A 20,907-nucleotide genomic window follows, 5' to 3' on the forward strand; every position below is an offset into this window, starting at 1 on the left:
CCGCCCCGCCCGCACTCGGCCTGCGGAGCCCAGCCCCGCAGAGCCCCGCCGGAGCCCGGCGACCTCCTGCCACCCGGGGCCCGCGGCGGACAATAGGCTCGCGACAGGGGCTAAGAGGCGGATGTAGAAGAAATATGGACTTTAATGAAGACTGTTTCCCTTTGGTATAAGTGAGACCCGTGAACACAACCAAAGAAAAAAGGAGGTGGTCAGGATGAAACATCCTACCCTCCCTCATCCTCATCCCTCCCTTCCTCCCTCCCTCCAGACCTGAAGCCCAGCAAGGGGAGGCTTGTCTCGCTGTCGCTACCCTGGCCGGTCCTCTACACCAGTGGGGCTTAAGCTCCCACTTCACCGCACTATAACTCTCTCCAACCAGACTTTTGCCTCCTAGCCTCACCCTAAGAGGCCCAACTTGTCCAGTCCTAAAGCAAAATCAATACCTGCCTTAGGTCTCTCTTGTAAAAAAGATAATGCTGCCGGTGGTGAGAAAATGCCAATAGTTGTAAAAGGGCTCAGAAAAGTCAAAGAGGTGATGTATAAATGTAATCGATTATCATCATTTTGTGCTCAAAAGCCATGGAAAACAAAATCAGGGCAGTAAATCTACAGCCCTAAAATATATGCATATAAAAAACGAATGCAGTTCCAAATCTACAGATGGCATTTGGGGATTGTCTACTGCTTTAAGTCTCAATGCCCCTAATCGCGCCTCCACAAAGCCCACCTGGAGTTAAATGTGGAGGCCGAAATTCGGTCACCCCACTGCCCCAAAAGAGGAGGCAGGGTCAGCGACAGGAAGAAGGGCTGCACTTTGGCTGTAGGGTACAACATGCATGCATCACAGGAGGGGCAGGGCTTAGAAATGTATATACAGACCCCTGGGGGAGGGGCGGGCCAGGAGGCACTGAGCAAGAGGCACCCATCCCCCACATCCCACCAGGAGGGGGGCTCTGGGGCCATCTCTGAGGATTGCATATCCCCCTAGATAGGGGACAGCTGTCACTCCTGCCTCTTTCCCAACCCAAACTGGAGCAGGTGTTGAGCAGAGGACAGGGTCCCACAAACCAGGAAGATGTCAGCACCCCTGTCCTTGAACTCAGGGGCCTGAGAACTCTTCAGACCTAGGAGATGGTCAAAGGCACAAAGTTTAAACACTGGGGGAAGGGGAAAGTGTTGAGAGGGGTCTGGGGTACCCTGAAGCCCAGGAGTAGACCAGAGGTGGAATTCATTCCCCCTTCCCCAGAAGGGTGACTGCTCCACTGGGCCTGTCACCATGGGACATTTTCCATTACAAGCACCCCCTCCTGGGGAAGGGGGTATCAGGTTGGCACAGGAAAGGCCCAGACAAAGAGGCCGCTCTGTACATTAATACTTTGGTGAGGTTTGGGGAGAAGCAAGTTTCTACCCAAGGCTCCTGACTCAAATCCTCTCATTTGGCTGGATAGTGAACCCAGCGTCCACACTACTCCCAGCTCCTACCCAAGGCCAAGCCCACAGAATACTCCCAAGTGAGGTCCTGAGAGTTAAGGAAGAAGGTGGAAGGGGCCAGAGGGTATCTGGAGAGACTCTGGGATGGATCAAAGTTTCCGCTCCACAGGTTGCTGTAGACATAGTTCGCTGCCCGCAGAGATGATAGGCAAGTGATTGTCCATGTGGTAGCTGATGAGGTGACTGACACTCTCAAAGCGGTGATCCTTTGTCCGAACCTGGGAAGGTGGAAAGGAAGACGGTCAAGTCAAATGAAGTGCTCAGTGAAACCCTGGTCCCACGGTTGAGGAAGATGCACCAATCAAAAGAGGACTGAGGGAGGGGAAGATTGGGGGACAGGGTGGGGGAAAAGGTGTCAGCCCTGATTACTGAGGCTTCTCTGCAATGGGAACCTATGCACAGTTGTAGGAACAGGCAGGTCAGTGAACTAAGGAAAGGGAAAAGGGACATCAGCCTAGAAATTGTAAGCCTGGGGAATAACAGTTTTCCTGACACAGAGAAAGTTGGATGTCTCAGAGGAAGATCACAGTGTGAACAAGATATGGAATGAAGGCTGAGATTGCTGTGGAAAAGGAGCAGTAGGGGCAGTGCAGGTAAAAGAAAGGGCACTGTATGAGCCCAGGGTCTAGGGAACTAGGGAACCCTTGGCTCCTCTTGCACAAGACTTGGATACTGCGCCTCTAACCAGCTGACATTGGGCATGGTACTTTCCTCCAAAGGGACACAAAGCCAGGCCTGGTACTGCCTGCAATCCTAGCTCTGGGAGGCTGAGGCAGGAACATCACAAATTTGAGCCCTGCCTGGGCAACTTAGTGACTTAGGACCCTGTCTCAAAAAAAAAAAAAAAAAAAAAGCGGGGGTTGCTGGAAATGTAAGGCTGAGGACAAGATGAGATGAACACCTTCTAGCCCTAAAGGGCTTAAGGTCTGGGGATTTGAAGTCTGCTTGTGACTACAGGACACATAGCTCAGGCTCAGGGATATGAGAGGGAAAGGACTGCTAAGCCACTGGAGGGGGACCCCAGGCACCCACAACAGATAGCTGCCAGCAGAGCAAAGTCTAGAAAGCAATGAGGGAAGGAAGAAGGATGCACAGGAGAGTGCTGGACCTTCTTTTCTGCCACCCCTACCCACACCTCTGCCACACTCACCACACCCTCAGGGTCCACCAGAAGCAGGTGCTTAGGCTGCCCACTCTGCAAGCCGGTGAGCACATACTGGCCAGGAGTGGTCGTGCTCTCTCGCACCAGGAAGTCCCCATTGAGCTGCAGCAGTGCCTCAGCCTCCCGTCGGCTCAGCTTCCCGTGAAACCAGGGCTCCCCTCGGAGCTGCTCAGCCATGGACATCAACTGGGAAGGTGGAGGCACCCGAAGGGCATCTTCGAATGGCTCTGCAGGTATAGAGAGAGTTAAGAAGGACAAGTGACCCAACAGATGCCCACAACCCAGACCTTCCAGGAGGGAAGCCAGGAGGAAAGGGGAGACAGGCAGAAGAGAAGGAACCAAGCAAGAAGGTGAGGATACAAAAAAAGAGATGCACTCACTCATGTCAAAGAGGTCCCGGGGTGCACTGCCATTGATGGCAGGATTGGGGGGTCCAGCCCCACCCCCTGCTTGCCGGGCCTTGTCTAGGTTCTGGACATTGACGTAGGAAGGATCGTCAAAGAGCTCTCTGCCTGCAGAGGAAAGGGAGGCTCTGCAGTACACTTGCCCAGCCACGGCACACCTAGTTCTGCCTACTCAGCTCCCCCTTCATACCTGGGCAGAGTGGTGGAGGTGGTATCTGCTTTCGGACTTCTGGGTCTCCCGAAGCAGGCTGCCCTACAGGCTACAGGGATAAAAATCAGCTGAGACCAGAGCCCCTATACCACTCCCATCCTAGGCCCACTCACCTCCATCCAAGCACCTTACCAGTGTAGCCCCCAGGTGGCTAGGAGTCTGGGTACTGGGTGGAGTGGGTCGAGCAGCCCCTGGCATGGCTCCTTCCCGAAGCCTCATGTCTACTACCCCCCCAAGGGGGGGTTCCTTCCCTGGGAAGTCATTATAGTACTGATGGTCAGGTGGTTCTTCCTCCTCCTCATCCCAAGCTGAGCCATCGAAGCCAGCCATCCTGAAAGAGACAGCACAGAATAAGGAGGTGGGTGCAAACTGTGGTAGCTAGGAGGTTGCAGGAGGGGGCTGGAGCAGTGGCCATGCACTGCGGGTTAGGCCTGAGGCTGGACGTTATACATGCGCTTTTTTTTTTTTTGTCTTTCTGAGACAGAGTCTGGCTATGCAGCTCAGGCTGGCCTTGAGCTCACTTTGTAGCCCAGGCTAGCCTGGAACTCCCAACAATCCTCCTGCTCCTCCTGCCTCAGCCTCCCGAGTGCTGAGATTACAGGTGTGCACCACCACGCCCAGCTCATATGCTATCATTTCATCCTCTTGGAAATTCTAAGGCTGGTATTGTTTCTTTCCCCGGTAAATGAGTCAGAGGTGAAAAAATCTGCCCAAATTCTCACAACTAAAAGAGGAGCCTGGTGTGGTGGCACACACCTATAATCCCAGCACTCGGGAGGCTGAAGCAGGAGGATTGTTGTGAGTTCGGGGCCAGCCTGGGCTACAAAGTGAGCTCAAGGCCAGCCTGAACTGCATAGCAAGACCCTGTCTCAAAAAAGACAAAAAATAATAATAATAATCGTAGTAGTAATAATACACCCAAGCTTTAAATTTGGGTTTGACTATAAAGCTTATGTCCTTGGTTGCTGCACAGTTTCCTAACAGGGTCAGGAAGCACAGGTAGTGGGGAGAGGCTCCTCCAGAATGGTTTAACCTCTCTGAAATACACAGGGCCCACTGGCACCACTGCTTATCCCATGAGGCCTGAGGTAGGAAAGGAAGGGAGCTCAGAGCAAAGATATCCTCACAACCTAAACTCTCAATGGCCTCTAAAAGCAGGAGAACATAGACTGAAGGATGGAGATACAGGCAAGAAAGAAGATGAGCTAGAAGTGAGGGTGCTGTAAACAGAAAATCCTATCTAGCCAGAGAAAGAGCTGCCCCTGAGAAGCACAGAAATACAGCTCCAACACAGCACACAAGACTCTCCCAATGGGCCACCGGAAACGTAAGAATAGCAGGAAGTGGGAAGCAGGATACACAGATTATCTCCTTCCCTAACCTCTTCGAGCTGAATTGTAAGGACAGCAGACCTACTTTCCCAATCTCCTCTACAGCCCAAAGTCTGCCCTGTACCCTCCCATCTGCTCACCTGTCGTGGGGGGTGACCAGCTTGGGTGGATTCCTGAGGTATTGTTTAAAGCGCAGCTCAAAGGCCTGGCCAATGGTGCTGATGACATCCTGGGCAAGCCCTTCGGGACACTCCAGGATGTGGCAGGCTGAGGGCATAGCAGAGGCTGTTAGTGAGTCTGAGCGGGGGTTGCTGGAAGGAGGGGTGGACAGGGACCCCTATCAGCTCTGCTCAGTAAGACGGGAGAGACAACCCCAGGCCCTGCTCACCCACCTCATGCACAGCCACCCTCACCCAGTGCTCCCCACCATGCCTCACCTCTCTGATTCACAGGGTCTTTGGCAACATAGGCGACATACTCGGCTGTGTCCTGGGGTGGACAGAGTCAGAAGAAGTGAGTCAGTTATATTTTATAGCTTCACCTTCCTCTTGACCCTAAGGCCCAGCCTTTTTCAGATATTCCAGCAACCCTGGCACCCCCACTTTTCTTCCAGTGTCTTCCCAATCCCCAGCCCTTTAGTCGTCTCCCTCCAACTCTGTTCCCCAACTCACCGGATCCCCTCCGGACGCAAATGAGATAGACTGCATGTGGTGGTTGGCAATGATCTGAGGATCAGGCAGGCAATGAAGAAGGAAGGGAATGATAAGTGTCAGGTAGCCTCAGAGCTTTCATGGGTACCTCCCACTCTTGGCCCACAGCCCTGCAGTCCCAGTCTCCTTCTTTTGATTTCTTACCCCACGTCCTCCTAATGTCTTTCTTCTACTACTCCGCTCTTCCCAAGTCCCCCCTCCTAGTTTTGGCCTCCTAACTAGATCTTCCTTTAGCCGTGCATGCCTCTGGTCCCCCTGCTCACCCAACCAACCTGTTTGCAGTCTGCGGCCATGAGGTTGAGGCTGCTGGTGGACACAGTGAGAGTGATTGGCATTCCAGCGAATTTCAGGTTACTCCTCCCCAGGATAGAGCTGAGAGGACGGCTACAGGGCTGGGGAAGCGCCCAGAGTGTCAGAACCTGAGCATCCCCACACCAGGAAAACACTCCTGCCTCTTGCCCTTCCACCCGCTTGTCCCACACTTGCCTTCCCCTTCCCCTCCACATCTACCCCCACCCATCCACCCCATGTACCTTTCTCCTCCTAGTTGCCCCCTTAGCACCCGGCACAGCCTCACACACCAGACTGATGGCTTCCCTGGGGAAAGAGAGGTACTCAGACCCACAGCCCGCCTCCCACTCGGCTGGGGGAGGGGAAGGCCAGGCCAGACTCCCAGGGTACTCCAGGCTCTTTGTCATGGTGGATTGAATTAAGGCCCTTTAATATTTGATGACACTGAGGCCGCTTCCTGGCTGATTGGGTTAGGGCCTCAATGGGTATAGCCCCACCTCTTCCTAGCTACCAAATGTCACATGCCCATCCCAAAGGCAACCGCAACCTTCCACCTACCCCTATTCTCCACTCACACCCCCACCCTGGCAGCTGCTTCTGCCACCTTCCTCACACCTATGGGTCAGGCATCTCAGAGACAGTCGCCTCTTTCCATTCAGCCTTAGACTGACTCCTCTAACTTTCTCGGAATCCTCTTTAACACCCCAAAGAAGCCACCCCTAGCATCACCACCAAGTGCCCCACTTCCCTCTCCCCCTTCCCGTGCCTCACACAGTCCACCCCATGCCCACTAACCTGGTGACCTGAGTCCGGGTATTGAAGTCAAGGGCACGCATTGACTGCAGAACCTCCACACAGCCCATGTACTGAGGGAGGGGTGGGGACAACAGGTCAGCTGCCTCTCCCCCTCATCAGAGAGGGCCCTAGGACTTTTCCCTGGGTGGTCCCAGAGGGAAGGAAAGACCCCCTGCCATGGCTACATCCTTGCACATGCAAGACACCAGGGAATGAGAGAGAAAGGGAAAACTGGGAGGACCTCATGCACCCAGGAGAATTTGGAGGGGAGTAAGAGACATTGGGGGAGTGGAGGGACACCTCTGGAAAAGGGGAAAAGTCTAGAGAGGAGAATCAAGAAGTCACTCATTCCAACACTAAGAGCCTCAGATGTGCCAGGCATTGCGCTACATTGGGGGGAGGGATCCCAGAGAAAGGAAAGGGACCCAGGCAGAAATTTTCCCAGCCTGGAAAGGACAGAGCGCAGAATTGGAAAAGGAGCAGAAGTACAGAGGGGTTGTGAGGGAAGCACAAGAAGAGATCCCAGCAAAGCTGGAGCAAACAGAGGAACTAGAGGGGGTGTGGGATGGAGCAGGAGGGAGGAGGATATTCACTCACCCGAACCAAGTAGGAAACCCCGGGTCCCATGACTTTGTCGTTGGGATGTAGCCAGCCCCTCGTGGGCTTATTGACAAAGCTCCCGTGTCGGGTCCACTCCTCGCCCCCCAGCTGGCCCCCTTCCACCCGAGTCCTGCGCCCGCCGCCTCCACTCAGCTTGTTCATGTCCTGGAGGAGGGGCAGGGGGCCTGAGTCCAGCACAGCTGTCCCTGCGATCCCCTCCCCATCCTCGGCTGCCCTTCCTGGCTCCCCCTTAGGCCCCAGGCGCCCCCCAGCCGGGTTGGCCAGCTTCAGGTTGCTCATCCGGGGAAAGAAGGAGCACAGGGTGGTGGGACTATCGTCCCCAGGCAAAGGAGGCAGGATGGGCCCCAGGGACGAGGCTGACGGAGAAGGCAGCTCCTCCGGTGGGCTGGACCCCGAAGCCCCCTCCTCCAGCGATGACAGAGACTCATTCCGAAGTGGGTTGTACTTGGGCTTGGGAGGTAGGAGATCCATGACTGGGATGAGACTGGGGCTGCTGCCCAGCCCGGCCCCCCTGCCAGTTCTGGCAAGGGGGCCAGGCAGGGGGCATCCCCGGCCCTTAGCCTGGCCGGACCTCTGCAGCCCAGGAGTCACAGAGGTCTTGGGAAGGGAAAAAGACCAGTGGCTTCCGCTCCCCCAGGTCAGACCCAGACAGTTTCACACCCCATTCCTGCCCAGCGTGGAGCCTCTTCTCTGGCTGAGAAGAGAACAGGCTGGACCCAGAGCTGCCTGGCTCCTCCCCAAGGGCGGGGATCGAAAAGGAGAGACCAATCCCAAGGACAGTGCTGACTCACAGGCTCAGAGGGGCTGAGCCCTTGCTACTGCTCGCTGCCCAAACCTCCAACTCTAGCAGGGGCAGACTTGGCTGTGCCCCTTTCCCCTGCTCTACATAAACAACTAGTAATCTGGGGAGCAGGAAAGTGGGGGTGGGAGGGAAGGATGGAGCAGTAGGAAAGAAAGGAAGGAGATAAGGGAAGGTCTAGATCTCTCCAAACCGGACATGGGCAGGCCACAGAGAGCAGGAAGCCAGGAGAGGCTAGGGGGGAATGAGGGAGGAAACAGGCAGCAGGGGGTGGAAAGGGAGGGGATCCCAGAGCTCAGCGCATTTCCCTTCCTGTCTGTCATTTCCCTTCCTGTCTGTCACTCGCATTCCTCCATCCTCCAACCCAGGCAACCCCCCCACACCACTGCCACGTATGATGGGTTGGTGGCCTCAGGGAGCCTGGGCCATTAGCACCCTGTGCTACAACAGCTGTGAACCAGAGTGAGGGGAAATGCGAAGGGGAAGAAAATGGTCCCAGGGGATGTAAAGCAGGGCCAAGAGGAAAAGCAAAGCTAGCGAAGTCAGGGGAGCAAAGTCCAACTTAGGCAGTGCATCAAGGAGCTGCAGGCAAGACTGGAGCAAGAGGGTCAAGCCTTGTTCTCTATGTGCGACACCTACCAGCCAAGGAGCAACAGCCCTAGGTCAGGCACTGCACTGGCCCTTCCCACAGGCCTAGTCACCAAAGCAAGAAGCTAATGGTGAGAAAGAGCTGGCCAGGCATGGTGGCTCATGTCTTACCTCCAGCACTCTGGAAGCTAAGGCTGGAAGACCATTTGCACTCAGGAGTTCAAGACCAGCCTGGTCAACACTGCAAGACTCCATTTCAAGAACACAGGTGAGGAAGAGGGGTCAGGGCACTAACTCTAAGGTCAACCTTCTAGACCTACCAGGTACATTCACAGCCCCACCAAAGAGGACAGTGTCCTTCACAATAAGGGGTAAGGTCTGGATAGGAAAGGTGAAAGAAAGGAAGCTCCTGAAGAGAACTGTAAGAGCGAGAGAAAGCATGCTGGGCATGGTGGTGTTGCCTGTGAGCCAAAACATGGGAGGCTGAGGCACAGCAAGCCGATGTTTCAAAAAACAAGAGAGGTCACAGGAGAAGTCTGTGCCAGTAAGGACAGAAGGAAAGGGTGCCAGAAGATGGGCTGAGACTAGATCCAAGTAACAGTCCCCAGACCACGCCATCCACAGCTTCCTGCCACAGCTCTGCTTGAGGAAGCCACGCAGGAAGTTGGAAAGTGAGAAAAGTACAAGTAAATGATACATCTCCCAGGTTCACCTCTGAACTACCCTTAGGTTACTTCAGAGGACTAATCTATATTATAGTGATTATAGTAACACCTAAAATGTGTTAAAGACCTTGCCTACTTCACCTCCCCTTAGTCTTCAATCCAGCAGAGCTTTGTCAGTGCAGCCCACACTTGAGAAGGAATTCTATTACCCGCTTACTAAGGCCTCAGCTCTGGCATAGACTAAGGAAGGATTCTGCCAGCCTCACACTCCCAACACATACAAAAACACACCACAATGCCCACATCTTTAGAAATGGCACCGTGGGTGCCTGCAGTATCCAGAGGCAGGAAATGACCAACAGGTGTGGGCATGTGGAAGTAAGGAAGTATGACTTCATATCTGCACAGGGAGAAAAGAGATTCCTACTGGAAGACCAGGTGAGGAAGGGGGCACGTGCTGTTTCTCAGCACCGCAGGGAGGGGGCAAGTGGAACGGGAAGTAGCAGGAAATGGCGAAAGCTTCAGGAATGTTCCCAGCAAGGCCAGAATGAATGCCTAGGGAGAGCTCCGGTTAGGGGAAGGGGAAGAGCCAGAGAACAGGAGGGGTTGAGGGGAGGGATTAAAGAGTGAGACCCTGTCTCAAAAAGTCCAAAAAAAAAAAGGAACACTAATCCCTGCTTCGGCCTCCAAACCACCGTTTTCTGATGAGAGAAAACTCTCCTGTGTACAAGGCATACAAGTCCTCTGCCCTATCTAGCCACGGGCAGGTTCGACCACAGCTGTTCTGGGGTGGGGTCGGTGCTAGGAAGGGAAACGGGGAGGCTGGGAATGTCCAACCAAGTCTCTCTCTCACTCTCGTGCCGAACCCTTTCAAGTAAGACGGTGAACGGGCCGGGGATATAGTTCAGCGGCACAAAGCCTGCCCAGCAAATGCGAGGTCGTGAGTTCGATTACCGGCACCAGAAAAAAAAAAAAAAATTACATTACTCAAGTAAGAGAGTGAAAGAGAAGAAAACGGCTGCTTCGAAGCTGTCCTCACAGCCAAAGATGGGAACTTATAAAACTTCCGATCTGGTGGTGCACAAGAGCTCAAAAGAACTGAGCTCAAGGGCCAAAAAAGAGAAAAGACAAGAAAATGTACGCAGCCGAATGAGGACAAGACTTCTGAGGTGATGGCCTGGGTCCCGCAGTGATAAATCAACCTCCTAATGGGGCGTGGTCCCCTAAAACCAGTACAGCCGTCCAGACCAGGCAGGTTTTTGGACAATCGGACGTGGATCACGGAAGAGGCGGAGCCCCAGGGAAGGCGGGACCCCTCGGGGGGCGGGGCCTGAGCGAAGCCGAGTAGTTCTTCGAGGTGGCAACGCTATGCACCTTAGGAAGCTGTACTTTTGACAGACAGAGTTAGCGGAGAATCCCTGAAAAGAGGCGCAGTGCGGACAACGGGAAGCACTAAGGAAGGCTTTCTTGTAGTAGGGCTTGGAAGCGTGTTTGGAGGTGGAACTTCCAGGAAAGCTAGGCAATAGGGCGGGCGCACGACAATAAAAGACAAGTCGGGGTTTGGGAAGCCCCCTGAAGTTGGAAGGTGGGACTTCCGGGAAGGGGGTCTCAGAGGCGGGGCTTATCAATGAAGACCGGAAGTGGGGTCCCGAGAGAGGGGTTCCGGGGTGGAGGAGTGGGTCGCCTAAGGAGAAAAAATATCAAGACTCACCAGGGCCTCATGGAGTCTCCGCACCGCACCGCGGGCCGATCTGGTTCCGGATCACGCCTCCGCCTTATTAAATCCCCGCTCCAACTTTCTCCCTGGGCCGGGCCTCCCTGGAGAAACTTTATTACACTCACTTCCGGCCTCACTCACCCCTGACCCTCTACCTCAACGTCCCTCCTTCGCCCCGCCTACTTTCCCAAACTACCCAATGACAGCGCGAGGACTCACACAGGAGCATTAATAGCCAATAAGAAGCCTATTTTTGACCCAAGGGTGGTTCTTGAGAAATGTAAGAACTACAATCCAATAAGGACTGAAGAAGTAGCAAATATAAGCCAATCGGAGGCTTTAAAATGGAGCTGTCCCGCCTTACGCCAAAGGACCCAATAAGAAGTGCGGGCGGTGTGTTTGAAAGCGAGGCCAAAGAGGGTGGGGACGCCTGCTGCTGGGAGTTGTTTGGAAGCTGGTGGTGTGGGGCTGAAGTCCTGCAGGGAGAGCGAACATGTCGCATAAACAAATTTATTATTCGGACAAATACGACGACGAGGAGTTTGAATACAGGTTAGTGCCGGCGCAGGGTCCATAGCGAGGTCGTGAGCCTTAACAAGAGGGCGCAGAGGAGTTAGTAACCGCGACTAAGGCGACAGAATATCGGCGCATGCGCGGGAAGCTAACGACTTGGGTGGGAGATTAGTGGAAAATATAAAGCGCTTGCGCGGAGGGTGGGAGGCGATCCCAAAACAATGAAGTGGAATTTCAAGTCGGTTTTGGTTGATTGAAATGTGGAGTACTTCACTGACCACCTCCACCCTTAGGGGTTTCTGAATCATTTTCAGATTTTATTGAGTAGGTTAAACTTGCTTTCTGGAGACTGCTAGTATCGCAGTAATCCTACAGAGCGGGAGAGGTGGAAAAGCGGAGCTGAAATTTATTATCGTCCTCAATGTTTGGGAGGTTCTGAGAAAGTTTGAGTGTTGTTTTTTGCTTCGTGGAAAAGGGGCGTGGTTGTCTGGCTTGTTTTAGGAAGGGGTTTTGAGGAACTGGAGTGGACTGATCGGTGGCCAGGAACCCTGAGAAAAGACAGCATAGGCCCGGTAGCTGCCTTTCAAATACTGGAACAATTATGGAGTGGTTATAGGTTTCAGGTGTTCTGCTATTCTCACACTTAATCTGTGGAAAATACCGACAGACTTGAGAAGAGCGTTGACACGTGCTGTACGAGAGCTGTGTACAGTGTATGCTGGGTAGCAGGGCGTGGTGGCGCACGCCTGTAATCCCAGCGCTCGGGAGGCTGAGGCAGGAGGATAGTTTCGAATTCGAGACCAGCCTGAGCTACAAAGTGTGCTCAAGGCCAGCCTGAACTGCATAGCGAGACCCTGTTTCAAAAAGACAAAAAACAAAAACCAGAGTGTGCTGGGCAGGAGGGACTTGCCCAGAAGGGCAAGATGGTTAGGGCAGCTTATACAGGAGACTGGCTGCGCTGAACTCTAACCAGACAGACGTCAGGAAGAGAAAACACCTCTCGATTGAAATGGTTGGGAAGATAGTGGATAACTATCAGGGATGGAGAAGAAAAGTTCGTCGCACTGGATGTAGTTTTTGAAGTTGATAAGTTCTAAGTCTGTAACTACTCTAAATTAGGGCCGGGGATATAGCTCAGTGGTACAGGCGCCTGCCTGGCAAGTAAAAGGTCCTGAGTTCGATTCCCGGTACCAAAAACAAAACCAAAAAAAACCACTAAATTGGAAACTAAGGGAAAACGAAGGATTCTGCAGATGCTGTCATTCTGTGACTCTGTATTCATTGTAATGCTTAAGACAACTTCCTCATTTGTATCTTATCTCCTCTACTGGAAAACAAAATGGAGATTTGTTTTTCTGTGTCTCTTCCAACCCAGTTCTGAGTTTTGGGCAACCTAGTTTAGAGTCTGGGTAACTTGGTGTGTGGTGACAAACACATACCCTTCTTTTTGCCAGTATAACAATTAACTTTCTTATCCTCGGCTTTTTCCTCTGCAGCTGAACTGCTACCTAGAAATACATGCTTACGACATGTGAACAACTAAGGAGGAATCACTAGTTTCATCCTCTAGAAAGTGTAACTCACCTTACCAATATCAAGTTGGTTTAAGAGGGTTTTTTTTTTCAATGTGTTCAAGAAAAATTTTGTGTGGAGGGCTTATTATAATTCAGCTATTTTCAGCAATTTAGACTGCAGTTATCTTTCTGAGGGAAAAAAATCCTCTTGTTAACAGCATAGAAGGAGCATTTAGTACATTTTCATTGAGCATGATGAAGTCTATCTGCATTAATCTAACTCAAGGGACAGTAATCGTTTCTTTGCCATGAAGAAAGACACCCTTGGTTAGGAGAGTGCAGAATTTCCCAAGTCTCATGGTACATCCCTTCAGAGTTAGGAGAGTGGGATTCAGGGTAGATATTTACTTATCATCCTTTATAGCGAGTCTTCCACACAGCATTCCATAACAAGCCCTTCTGCTCCACAAAATAACTTCTCTCCCCAGGCATGGTGGGCCACGCCTGTAATCCCAGCACTCAGGAGGGTGAGGCAGGAGGATTTCGGTGAGTTTGAGGCCAGCCTGGGCTACATAGCAAAACTCTGTCTCAAAAAAAACCTTTGTGTGTGTGTGTGTATGTTTGAGACAGGGTCTCAGTGTGCGGTTCAGGCTGGTCTTGAAGTCACTTTGTAGCCCAGGCTGGCCATGAACTCGAAATCCTCCTGCCTCAGCCTCCCTAGTGCTGGGATTACAGGCGTGGACCACCACACCTGGCTCTCTCCTTTTCTTACTAATCCTATTTAAAATTTACCTCTAGCTATATGCTCACTATGTGCTTCTTGGGGCTTCCATTGTATTGTGGGTAATCCACAGAATTCTGTAAATTCCACCAGAACTCTGAGGCCCATAAGGACAGACAAACATATCAACAGTGCTTGGAGCTTGAGCACCTACATTGGGATTATTCATTAATTTGTACTTTTTAATATGTTTGTAAGAATTTACATAATTTGGCTTGTATTTCTAGCTGCCTCTACTCCATGGTAAGATTATGTATACTCCCTGACATCAGAAACTAATTTCCATCCCCCAGAAGGTGTAACTTTGCTCGGCTTTGACACAGGCACTTGTGTGTGAATGGTACCCAGTACTGATAGACACTCCCCACCTTCCCATGTTTCTGTTACAGGCATGTCATGTTGCCCAAGGATATAGCCAAGCTGGTTCCTAAAACCCACTTGATGTCTGAATCTGAATGGAGGAATCTTGGTGTTCAGCAGAGTCAAGGATGGGTCCATTACATGATCCATGAACCAGGTCAGTGTAACAGCTAAAAGCCAATACTGGTAGCATTGCTACACTGAGGAATGAAGGAATAAGATTGCATAACCCGAAACAATAGATGGGTAAGAGGAAATGATTTACTGGGTTCTCCCCGTTCCCCCATATACCTGCTATCTAAACAGACAAGAATAACCAAAAATAAAAGTAAAATGTCTGGGAAGTTCAAGGATAATCTATTACTGAAAAACCTCTTGTAATTTTCAGTTTAGCCAGAGAGTACACTTTTTTAACCCTGATTATAGCCCCAGCTTTGTTTGCCATCAGAAGGCAAATTCTTGGATGTGTTCCAAATAAGCAAAGGAAATTATATTCCTTGATAAGACACCAGACACCCGGCTGCCAGGCAAAACTAATAAAGCACTCTCCAGGGCTGTAGCAACACAGCAAAAGAGCTGATACTAACAGTTCTGTACTTGGCAGACGGGGTCTGCTTCTACGGCCATATGCTTACATCGTAACTCAGTTATAAAGATCGGAGTGAGTGATAGCTGGGCAGGGCAGCGGGATACACTACATGTTGTCCATAGAATGATGTGAACTTCACTTACATTTCCCTCGCTCTTTCAGAACCTCACATCTTGCTGTTCCGACGGCCACTACCCAAGAAGCCAAACCAATGAAGCTGGAAAATGGTCTTTCTGCCTCAAGCTTTAGACAGCTGTCCTTCCTGTCTGACATCTTTCTGATAATACGATTATGTTGCCTTCTTATTTCTCACTTTGATATTTAAAGGATATTCAATACACTGTTTGAATGTGCTGATGACTGCCTTCTTAAATAGAGCCACCGCCACCACAGCCCTGTCTTGTGAGTCTCTGTGGGCTGCAGGCTCAGTTGAGTGTGACCCTGGAAGCCACGGTGTGCTCTCTTTCCAGCAGAACACACTTGACAGGTGGAAGAAACATCTGAGAAGCAGACCATGGCTTTTATGGGGATTGTGTAAACTTGCTGTTTTGTGTTTTTCTGCTGGGTATTATATGTACTGTATGCTGATTTATGGATTTGTTTCCATTTTATTTGAGAAATCTGTTCCATGTTAAAGCCTTGATTAAAGAAGTTTTTATAATCTGATTCTGTGATTGTAAGGATTTTTCCCCCCCACTTACAAGGTGACCCTCACTTTCAGTATTGTTCTAATTATATGCCCTTCGGTTTGATAATGAAACTGAGCTGTTTGGGATAAGGTAGTTTATTTAAACTCGGTTGGTTTTTGGATTTTTTTGGTTTGGTTTTTTGATAGTAGGGATTGAACCAAGGGCTTCCCACTGAGTTACATCTCCAGCCCTTTTTAACTTTTTTTTTTTTTTTAAGCTGGGCATGGGTATAATCCCAGCATTTGGAGGCTGAGGCTGGAGGAACACTAAAAGTTCAAGGCCACGCTGGACTACATAGCAAGACCCCATCTCAAAAAAAAAAATTTTTTTTTTAATTTTGAGTTATCTCACTAAATTGCTAAATTAACCAAGCTGGGCTCAAATTTGTGATCCTTCTACCTCAGCCTTCCAGAATAGAGATTATAGATACGTGCCACCATCCCCAGCTCTGGCTTTTAATCTTTAAACAGACTTGCTGTCAAACCCATACTGAAATACCGTTCGCCGTAATTACTAGCCTGACGTCAAGGTTACATAAGGGTAGCTTCATTTCATGAACACATGAGTGTCTCCTGCAGTGAGGGGTGCTGCCTTTCACATTCACATTTGAGGGCAACAAGGATTTAGGGAGGAGGCTGTCAGCCAGAGGATGCTTCTTGTCTGCCTACAACCACCACACCCTTGACGTGTTCACTGTGCCTGTTGGTAGGGTGTCAGTTTCACTAATCAATTTTGGTTGCGCAGTGGAATCAGCTGGGCAGCTTTTCAACTACTGGTACCCACAACTCATTCCAAGGGATTCTGACTTAGTAGGGAGCATAGGCTGGGTATACCAATTTCAAATATTCCTGTGCAGCTAGTTATAGTACCAAGCTCTGAGAGACAAGTGTAAATTGGGTATGGTTGCACACACCTGTCATCCCAGTAGAGGCGGGAGGAGCTCCAGCTCAAGGCCAGCCTGGCTACATAGCAAGACTATCTTGGGGAGAAAAAAAAAAGTAGATCTGTAAGAGGATCTACTTAAAAGTAAACTGTAGATCCTTAACATTTCACCAAGTAATAGATTAAAAACTAGTACAAAGGGAGACGAATCCTTTTTTCCTGTCTTCTATCTACTTATTCCTAGAAGAGTTCTTTGGGTGTCATACTTGGATCAAGAGGCATCAACATCACCTGAAAACTTACTAGAAATGCAAATTCTTTTTTTTTTTTTGTTTTTTTGTTTTTTTGATCTCTTTGAGACAAGGTCTCGCTATGCAGTTCAGGCTGAACTTGAGCTCACTTTGTAGCCCAGGCTGGTCTTGAGCTTGCACCGATCCTTCTGCCTCAGCCTCCCAAGTGCTGGGATTACACATATGCATTACCACACCCGGAAGAAATGCAAATTCTTATCCTCCATCCTTAGACGTGTTGAAATAAACTGAGGGGTGGACCCAGCAATATATTAGTAACAAGATTTCCAAGTGGTTCTGCTGTACCCTTAAGTTTGAGAATACTACTGTGGTAAAGGATTGGAGCAGAGTTGTTCTGAGAGGGAGTCAAATATGATCTTTATTAAAACAAAGATTTTGGGCTGGGGATTTAGCTCAGCGGCACAGTGCCTGCCTGACAAGCGTGAGGTCGTGAGTTCGATTCCCGGTATGAAAAAAAAAAAAAGGACAACTATAGAGTGAGTGCTTTTAGAGCCCATGGGTGTGGTGGGTGTAGTTTCCTCCTAGGAACTAGAGATTAAACCCAGGACCTTCACATGGAGCTACAGTCTCAGCCCTTTTTTTGATACAGGATCTCGATAAATTATCAATGCTGGGCTTGATTTTGGGTTCCTCCTGCTTTGGCCTCTCAGAATGCTGGAATTATAAAGGATCCAGCTACGGCTGATGCTTTTTTATGTTATAAGGTTATGGGGTATCCCTTCATTTTTCTAAGCATGATGTTTCTCTTGTAGGATTTTGTACAATACGATGAGGATCCATAGTTGGAGGCCAGTGTAAACTAACAACAAGATCTGGTCTCAAAGCAAATATACACACCAAAAAAAGGCCCTGAAGATTTAGTATAAAATTAAAATTCAAACTGGGTGTGGTGGTGCATGTCTGTAATTCCAGCACTTGAGAGGCTGAGGCAGGAGGATTGTTGAGAGTTCAAGACCAGCTTGGGCTACAGAGTGAGCTCAAGGCCAGCCTGAGCTGCATATTGAGACCCTGTCTCAAAAAGACAAAAAAAAAAGAAAAAAAAAAAAATTAAAGTTCAGCTAGGTAAAGTGGCACATGCCTGTAATCCCAGTATTTGGGAGACTGAGGCAGGAGAATCTTGAGTTTCTGGCCAGCCTGAACTACACAGTAAGACTGTCCCAAAACAACAAAATTAAAAGTCAACAAGCATTTTTTCACCTAGCACACCCCCACCCACCCCCAAAGGCACTTTTAGATGAAAGACAATTGAAATGAGAGTAAACCAGGATGATTAGGATGATGGGGGGAAAGGATGATGTGGGAATCCAAAGCCAACACACGATGCGCTCCCTACTTAACTGTCTCTCCTTACAAGATCAGTGATTGAGAGGTGTTTGAACAAGCATCACCTGGAGCCAGGTGGCTCAAAGGAGGTGGAGTTGTTTGTGTGGTACTGAGGATTGAGCCCAGGGGACTTCACACTGTGCCACACCCCCAACCCTCTTTAAACAATTATATTTTTAAAAATTTATTTATTGACAGTGTCTAGTTTAATTGTCCAAACTGGGCTCAAGTTTGTGATCCTCCAGCCTTAACTTCCCAGAGTGCTGGGATCACAGGTGTTCACCACCACACCCAGCTAAAGGAAGGTTTTTGTTTTTAAATTTATCTGTCAAAGATATTTAAGTAATTTGATCGTTTTAATTTAAACTAGAGACAAATGAAGGTTCTACACATTAACAGCTGACCTATTCCAAGAAATTCCTTAGCCAGGCATGGTGGCACACGCCTGTAATCCTAGCACTCAGGAGGCTGAGGCAGGAGTATCGTTGCGAATTCGAGACCAACCTGGGCTACAGAGTGAGCTCAAGGCCAGTCTGGGTTTTTTTTGTTGTTTTTTGGTTGTTTTTTTTTCCAGTAGCGGGAATTGAACTGACGACCTCACGCTTGCCAGGCAGGCGCTGTGCCACTGAGCTAAATCCCCAGCCCCTCAAGGCCAGTCTGAACTGCATAGTGAGACCCTGTCTCAAAAAAAAAGTAACAATTTAAGTAAAAATTATATTCTTCATTTTTTCAAATGGGCACCATTCAGTATCTGGAAAATTTTTCAAAATTTTCTACCTCCTAAAAAAGCTAAAATACACAAATATGTCTGGTTGTTTGAATGTGTTCACTATTGTGCAATAAACTATTTTAATAGCAAAAAAAAAATTCCTTCCCCACAGGTGATGCTGATAAACATTTTATCTCCCTCCAACTTCCTTCTAGAAGAGGAAGAGAGAAGCCGGGCGTGGTGGTGCATGCCTGTAATCCCAGCACTCAGGAGGCTGAGGCAGGAGGATCGTTGTGAGTTCAAGACTAGTCTGGGCTACAAAGTGAGCTCAGGGCCAGCCTGCACTGCATAGCGAGACTTTCTCAAAAACACAGACGGAAGGAAAGAAGGAAGGAAGGAAGGAAGGAAGGAAGGAAGGAAGGAAGGAAGGAAGGAAGAGAAAAGAAAGTAGGAGAGAAAGAAAGAGAAAGAAAGAAAAGAAAGAGAAAGAAAGAAAGAAAGAAAGAAAGAAAGAAAGAAAGAAAGAAAAAGAAAGAAAGAAAGAAAGAAAGAAAGAAAGAAAGAAAGAAAGAAAAAAAGAAAAAGAAAGGCCTGCTGCTTCGCTACGCCTGTAGGTCCATCTACAGGGCAGGGGGAGGGAGGGTTAGGGGATCGCTTAAAGTCAGGACCAACCAGGCAGCGTAGTATGCGACACCCCACGTCAGTAAATAACTAGGGTGGAACTGTAACTCAATGGTAGAGCGTTTGCCTAGCGTGCACGGGGCCCTGGGTTTATTCCGTAGTCCAAAAACGAAATTAATTAAATTCCTCTGGCGCCAATACCAGCCCTTGACTCCTTAACCTAAACTTTAGTCATAGTTAATACAAACAACATAGGCCTACAAGAACTGAAAAACTGCGGAAGCTAGAATCGAGGCTCCCTCTGCTTCAGCGTTAGAAGGCGGCAACTCAACACCTCAGCGCACCTCCCTCCTAGAGCGCCTTCTGCGCCCCAAACCTCCTTCGGCCCGCCCACAAGCACAAAGCCCGCCCCCACATTTCCGGGCCGAGGGGTAACCATGTGGTTGTTGCCTATAACAACGAAGCAGTTCTCGGGCCTGGAGGACAAAGCCCAAGAGCGACAGTCGGCTACACCAATAGAGCCTTCGGAAAGAATCTAAGCGACAGCCAAAATAATCAATCAATACGAGGGTGGTACGAGTAAGGTGGGACTTTGAGTACGGAAGCTGTCCCAGGACGTGAGGAAAGGAAAGACTCGGTGGAGGGACAAATTAGGCAGGTGAGAGCTTGGAAGAGCTCATGCGTGGAGCTTGGCAGAAGAAGGGATACCGGGCTAGAAAGGGTGCAGAGGAAGGCGACTGGGCTCTCGTCCGACAGGGAGGGCGGAGCACGTTTAAAGGGGCCAAGCCCCGGGATCAGGTGGGCATTTAAAAGTACAGGTTCCGAAGAGAAGAGACACTTAAAGGTGCAAATGCCCAAGATAGAGCAAACTCTTGAGAAGATCGCATCGACAGATAGAAGACATTGAAAGTGGTAGGTTCATGGGGAAGCAGACTATTTAGGAAGACTAGAACCAAGCTTAGAAGACATAGGGGCTAGGGGTGTAGCTCAGTGGTACAGCGCTTACCTTGCATATGTGAGGCCGTGGGATGGATCCCTAGCACCGCAGAAAAGCAGACAAACAAAAAATACTTATGAGAGCGTGGGCTGGGACTTGAGAAGAAAGTTGTATTAAAGAGACAGTAATAAAGGAGTCCCTTGTGCAGGGTCTGGTTAGAAAAGACTAAGTCTTCCTCCAAGGAGGAACGTGCCCTCCTCCATTGTCCTTTCTGGTTTCTTCAGGTCCCCTCGACCCTGTTCCCAGGCTATGGCCCTCAATGCCCAGTAGACCTGGCGGGGGCCCTGGGCTTGCGGCCCCTGTCTAGGGGTCTGGGTGGCTCCCGGAGGGCCTTGCAGAGGGGCAAAGGCAGGACGATGGCATCTGGGACCTCGGAACTTCCCCAGGGGCGCATCGTGACAGCGGGCATCATCATTGTTGGAGATGAGATTCTCAAGGTGTGTTGGACACGAGGGGGAGGGCGCGGCGTTCTCCTGACTTTAGGCGCCTGCTGAGCAGGAGGGTGGGAGCCCCCTTGCCTGTTGCATTAGGGTTCTAGAATGAATCCAACAGATGGGAGGAAAAGTAACCCTCATTCTTTTGATTACTTTGTTGGAAAACCTGTAGCCAAGTCCCTACAATTTGGCCAGCAGGATAGTAGAGGTGGAGGAAGAATTACACAGCAATAACTGGATGCCCTGAAATAGGAGAGTTACATCCAAAGCTAGTTGTGGTGCCATGCGCCTGTAGTCCCTGCTACTCAGTAGACTGCGCCAAGAGAATGGTGATTTTGAGGCTAGTCCGGGCAACATAGCGAGACCCCATCTCAAAAAAAAGTTATATCCAGCCTATTT

The 20,907-nt window shown here is 49.9% G+C and overlaps 3 protein-coding genes across 6 annotated transcripts in view; 2 read left to right on the forward strand and 1 right to left on the reverse strand.

Annotated features, from left to right (window-relative positions):
* Positions 1 to 124: 124 nt before the first annotated feature.
* Shc1 (SHC (Src homology 2 domain containing) transforming protein 1) lies at positions 125 to 10,943 on the reverse strand. 2 transcript variants are annotated; one of them, XM_005411534.2, is made up of 13 exons: positions 10,780 to 10,943; positions 6,993 to 7,160; positions 6,396 to 6,466; positions 5,843 to 5,906; positions 5,582 to 5,701; positions 5,271 to 5,324; positions 5,037 to 5,088; positions 4,740 to 4,866; positions 3,401 to 3,599; positions 3,248 to 3,317; positions 3,034 to 3,165; positions 2,642 to 2,880; positions 125 to 1,709 (listed from the first exon to the last, which is right to left on the reverse strand). In XM_005411534.2, exons 2-13 carry the CDS (start codon positions 7,155 to 7,157, stop codon positions 1,581 to 1,583), a joined length of 1,422 nt encoding a protein of 473 aa, XP_005411591.1. In that variant the 5' UTR covers positions 7,158 to 7,160; positions 10,780 to 10,943; the 3' UTR covers positions 125 to 1,580. The 2 variants fall into 2 exon arrangements, with proteins under 2 accessions (XP_005411591.1, XP_005411589.1); XM_005411532.2 differs by lacking the exon at positions 10,780 to 10,943 and having other exon boundaries at positions 6,993 to 8,548.
* Positions 10,944 to 11,187: 244 nt separating this feature from the next.
* Positions 11,188 to 15,208, forward strand: Cks1b (CDC28 protein kinase regulatory subunit 1B). The gene is made up of 3 exons (XM_005411535.2): positions 11,188 to 11,337; positions 13,983 to 14,110; positions 14,705 to 15,208. Exons 1-3 carry the CDS (start codon positions 11,279 to 11,281, stop codon positions 14,755 to 14,757), a joined length of 240 nt encoding a protein of 79 aa, XP_005411592.1. The 5' UTR covers positions 11,188 to 11,278; the 3' UTR covers positions 14,758 to 15,208.
* Positions 15,209 to 19,662: 4,454 nt separating this feature from the next.
* Flad1 (flavin adenine dinucleotide synthetase 1) overlaps positions 19,663 to 20,907 on the forward strand; it is a 7,880-nt gene continuing 6,635 nt past the window's right edge. For 2 of the 3 annotated variants that reach the window (XM_005411537.1, XM_013508294.1), the window contains exons 1-2: positions 19,742 to 19,989; positions 20,299 to 20,511. In XM_005411537.1, the coding sequence (XP_005411594.1) occupies positions 20,431 to 20,511 (81 nt within the window). In that variant the 5' untranslated portion in view covers positions 19,742 to 19,989; positions 20,299 to 20,430. The other variant, XM_005411538.2, reaches the window with a different exon arrangement.

Source organism: Chinchilla lanigera, unplaced genomic scaffold (genome assembly GCF_000276665.1).
Source record: "Chinchilla lanigera isolate Chin_1 unplaced genomic scaffold, ChiLan1.0 scaffold00144, whole genome shotgun sequence".
Classification (NCBI taxonomy): Eukaryota; Metazoa; Chordata; class Mammalia; order Rodentia; family Chinchillidae; genus Chinchilla; species Chinchilla lanigera.

Coding starts and splice junctions, on each gene's coding strand:
- Cks1b (XM_005411535.2), top strand. CDS start 11,279: ATGTCGCATAAACAAATTTATTATTCGGACAAATACGACGACGAGGAG. Junction 11,338..13,982: donor GACGAGGAGTTTGAATACAG/GTTAGTGCCGGC, acceptor TTTCTGTTACAG/GCATGTCATGTTGCCCAAGG. Junction 14,111..14,704: donor TTACATGATCCATGAACCAG/GTCAGTGTAACA, acceptor TCGCTCTTTCAG/AACCTCACATCTTGCTGTTC.
- Shc1 (XM_005411532.2), bottom strand. CDS start 7,487: ATGGATCTCCTACCTCCCAAGCCCAAGTACAACCCACTTCGGAATGAG. Junction 5,089..5,270: donor TTGCGTCCGGAGGGGATCCG/GTGAGTTGGGGA, acceptor TGTCCACCCCAG/GACACAGCCGAGTATGTCGC. Junction 2,881..3,033: donor CCGGGACCTCTTTGACATGA/GTGAGTGCATCT, acceptor CTATACCTGCAG/AGCCATTCGAAGATGCCCTT.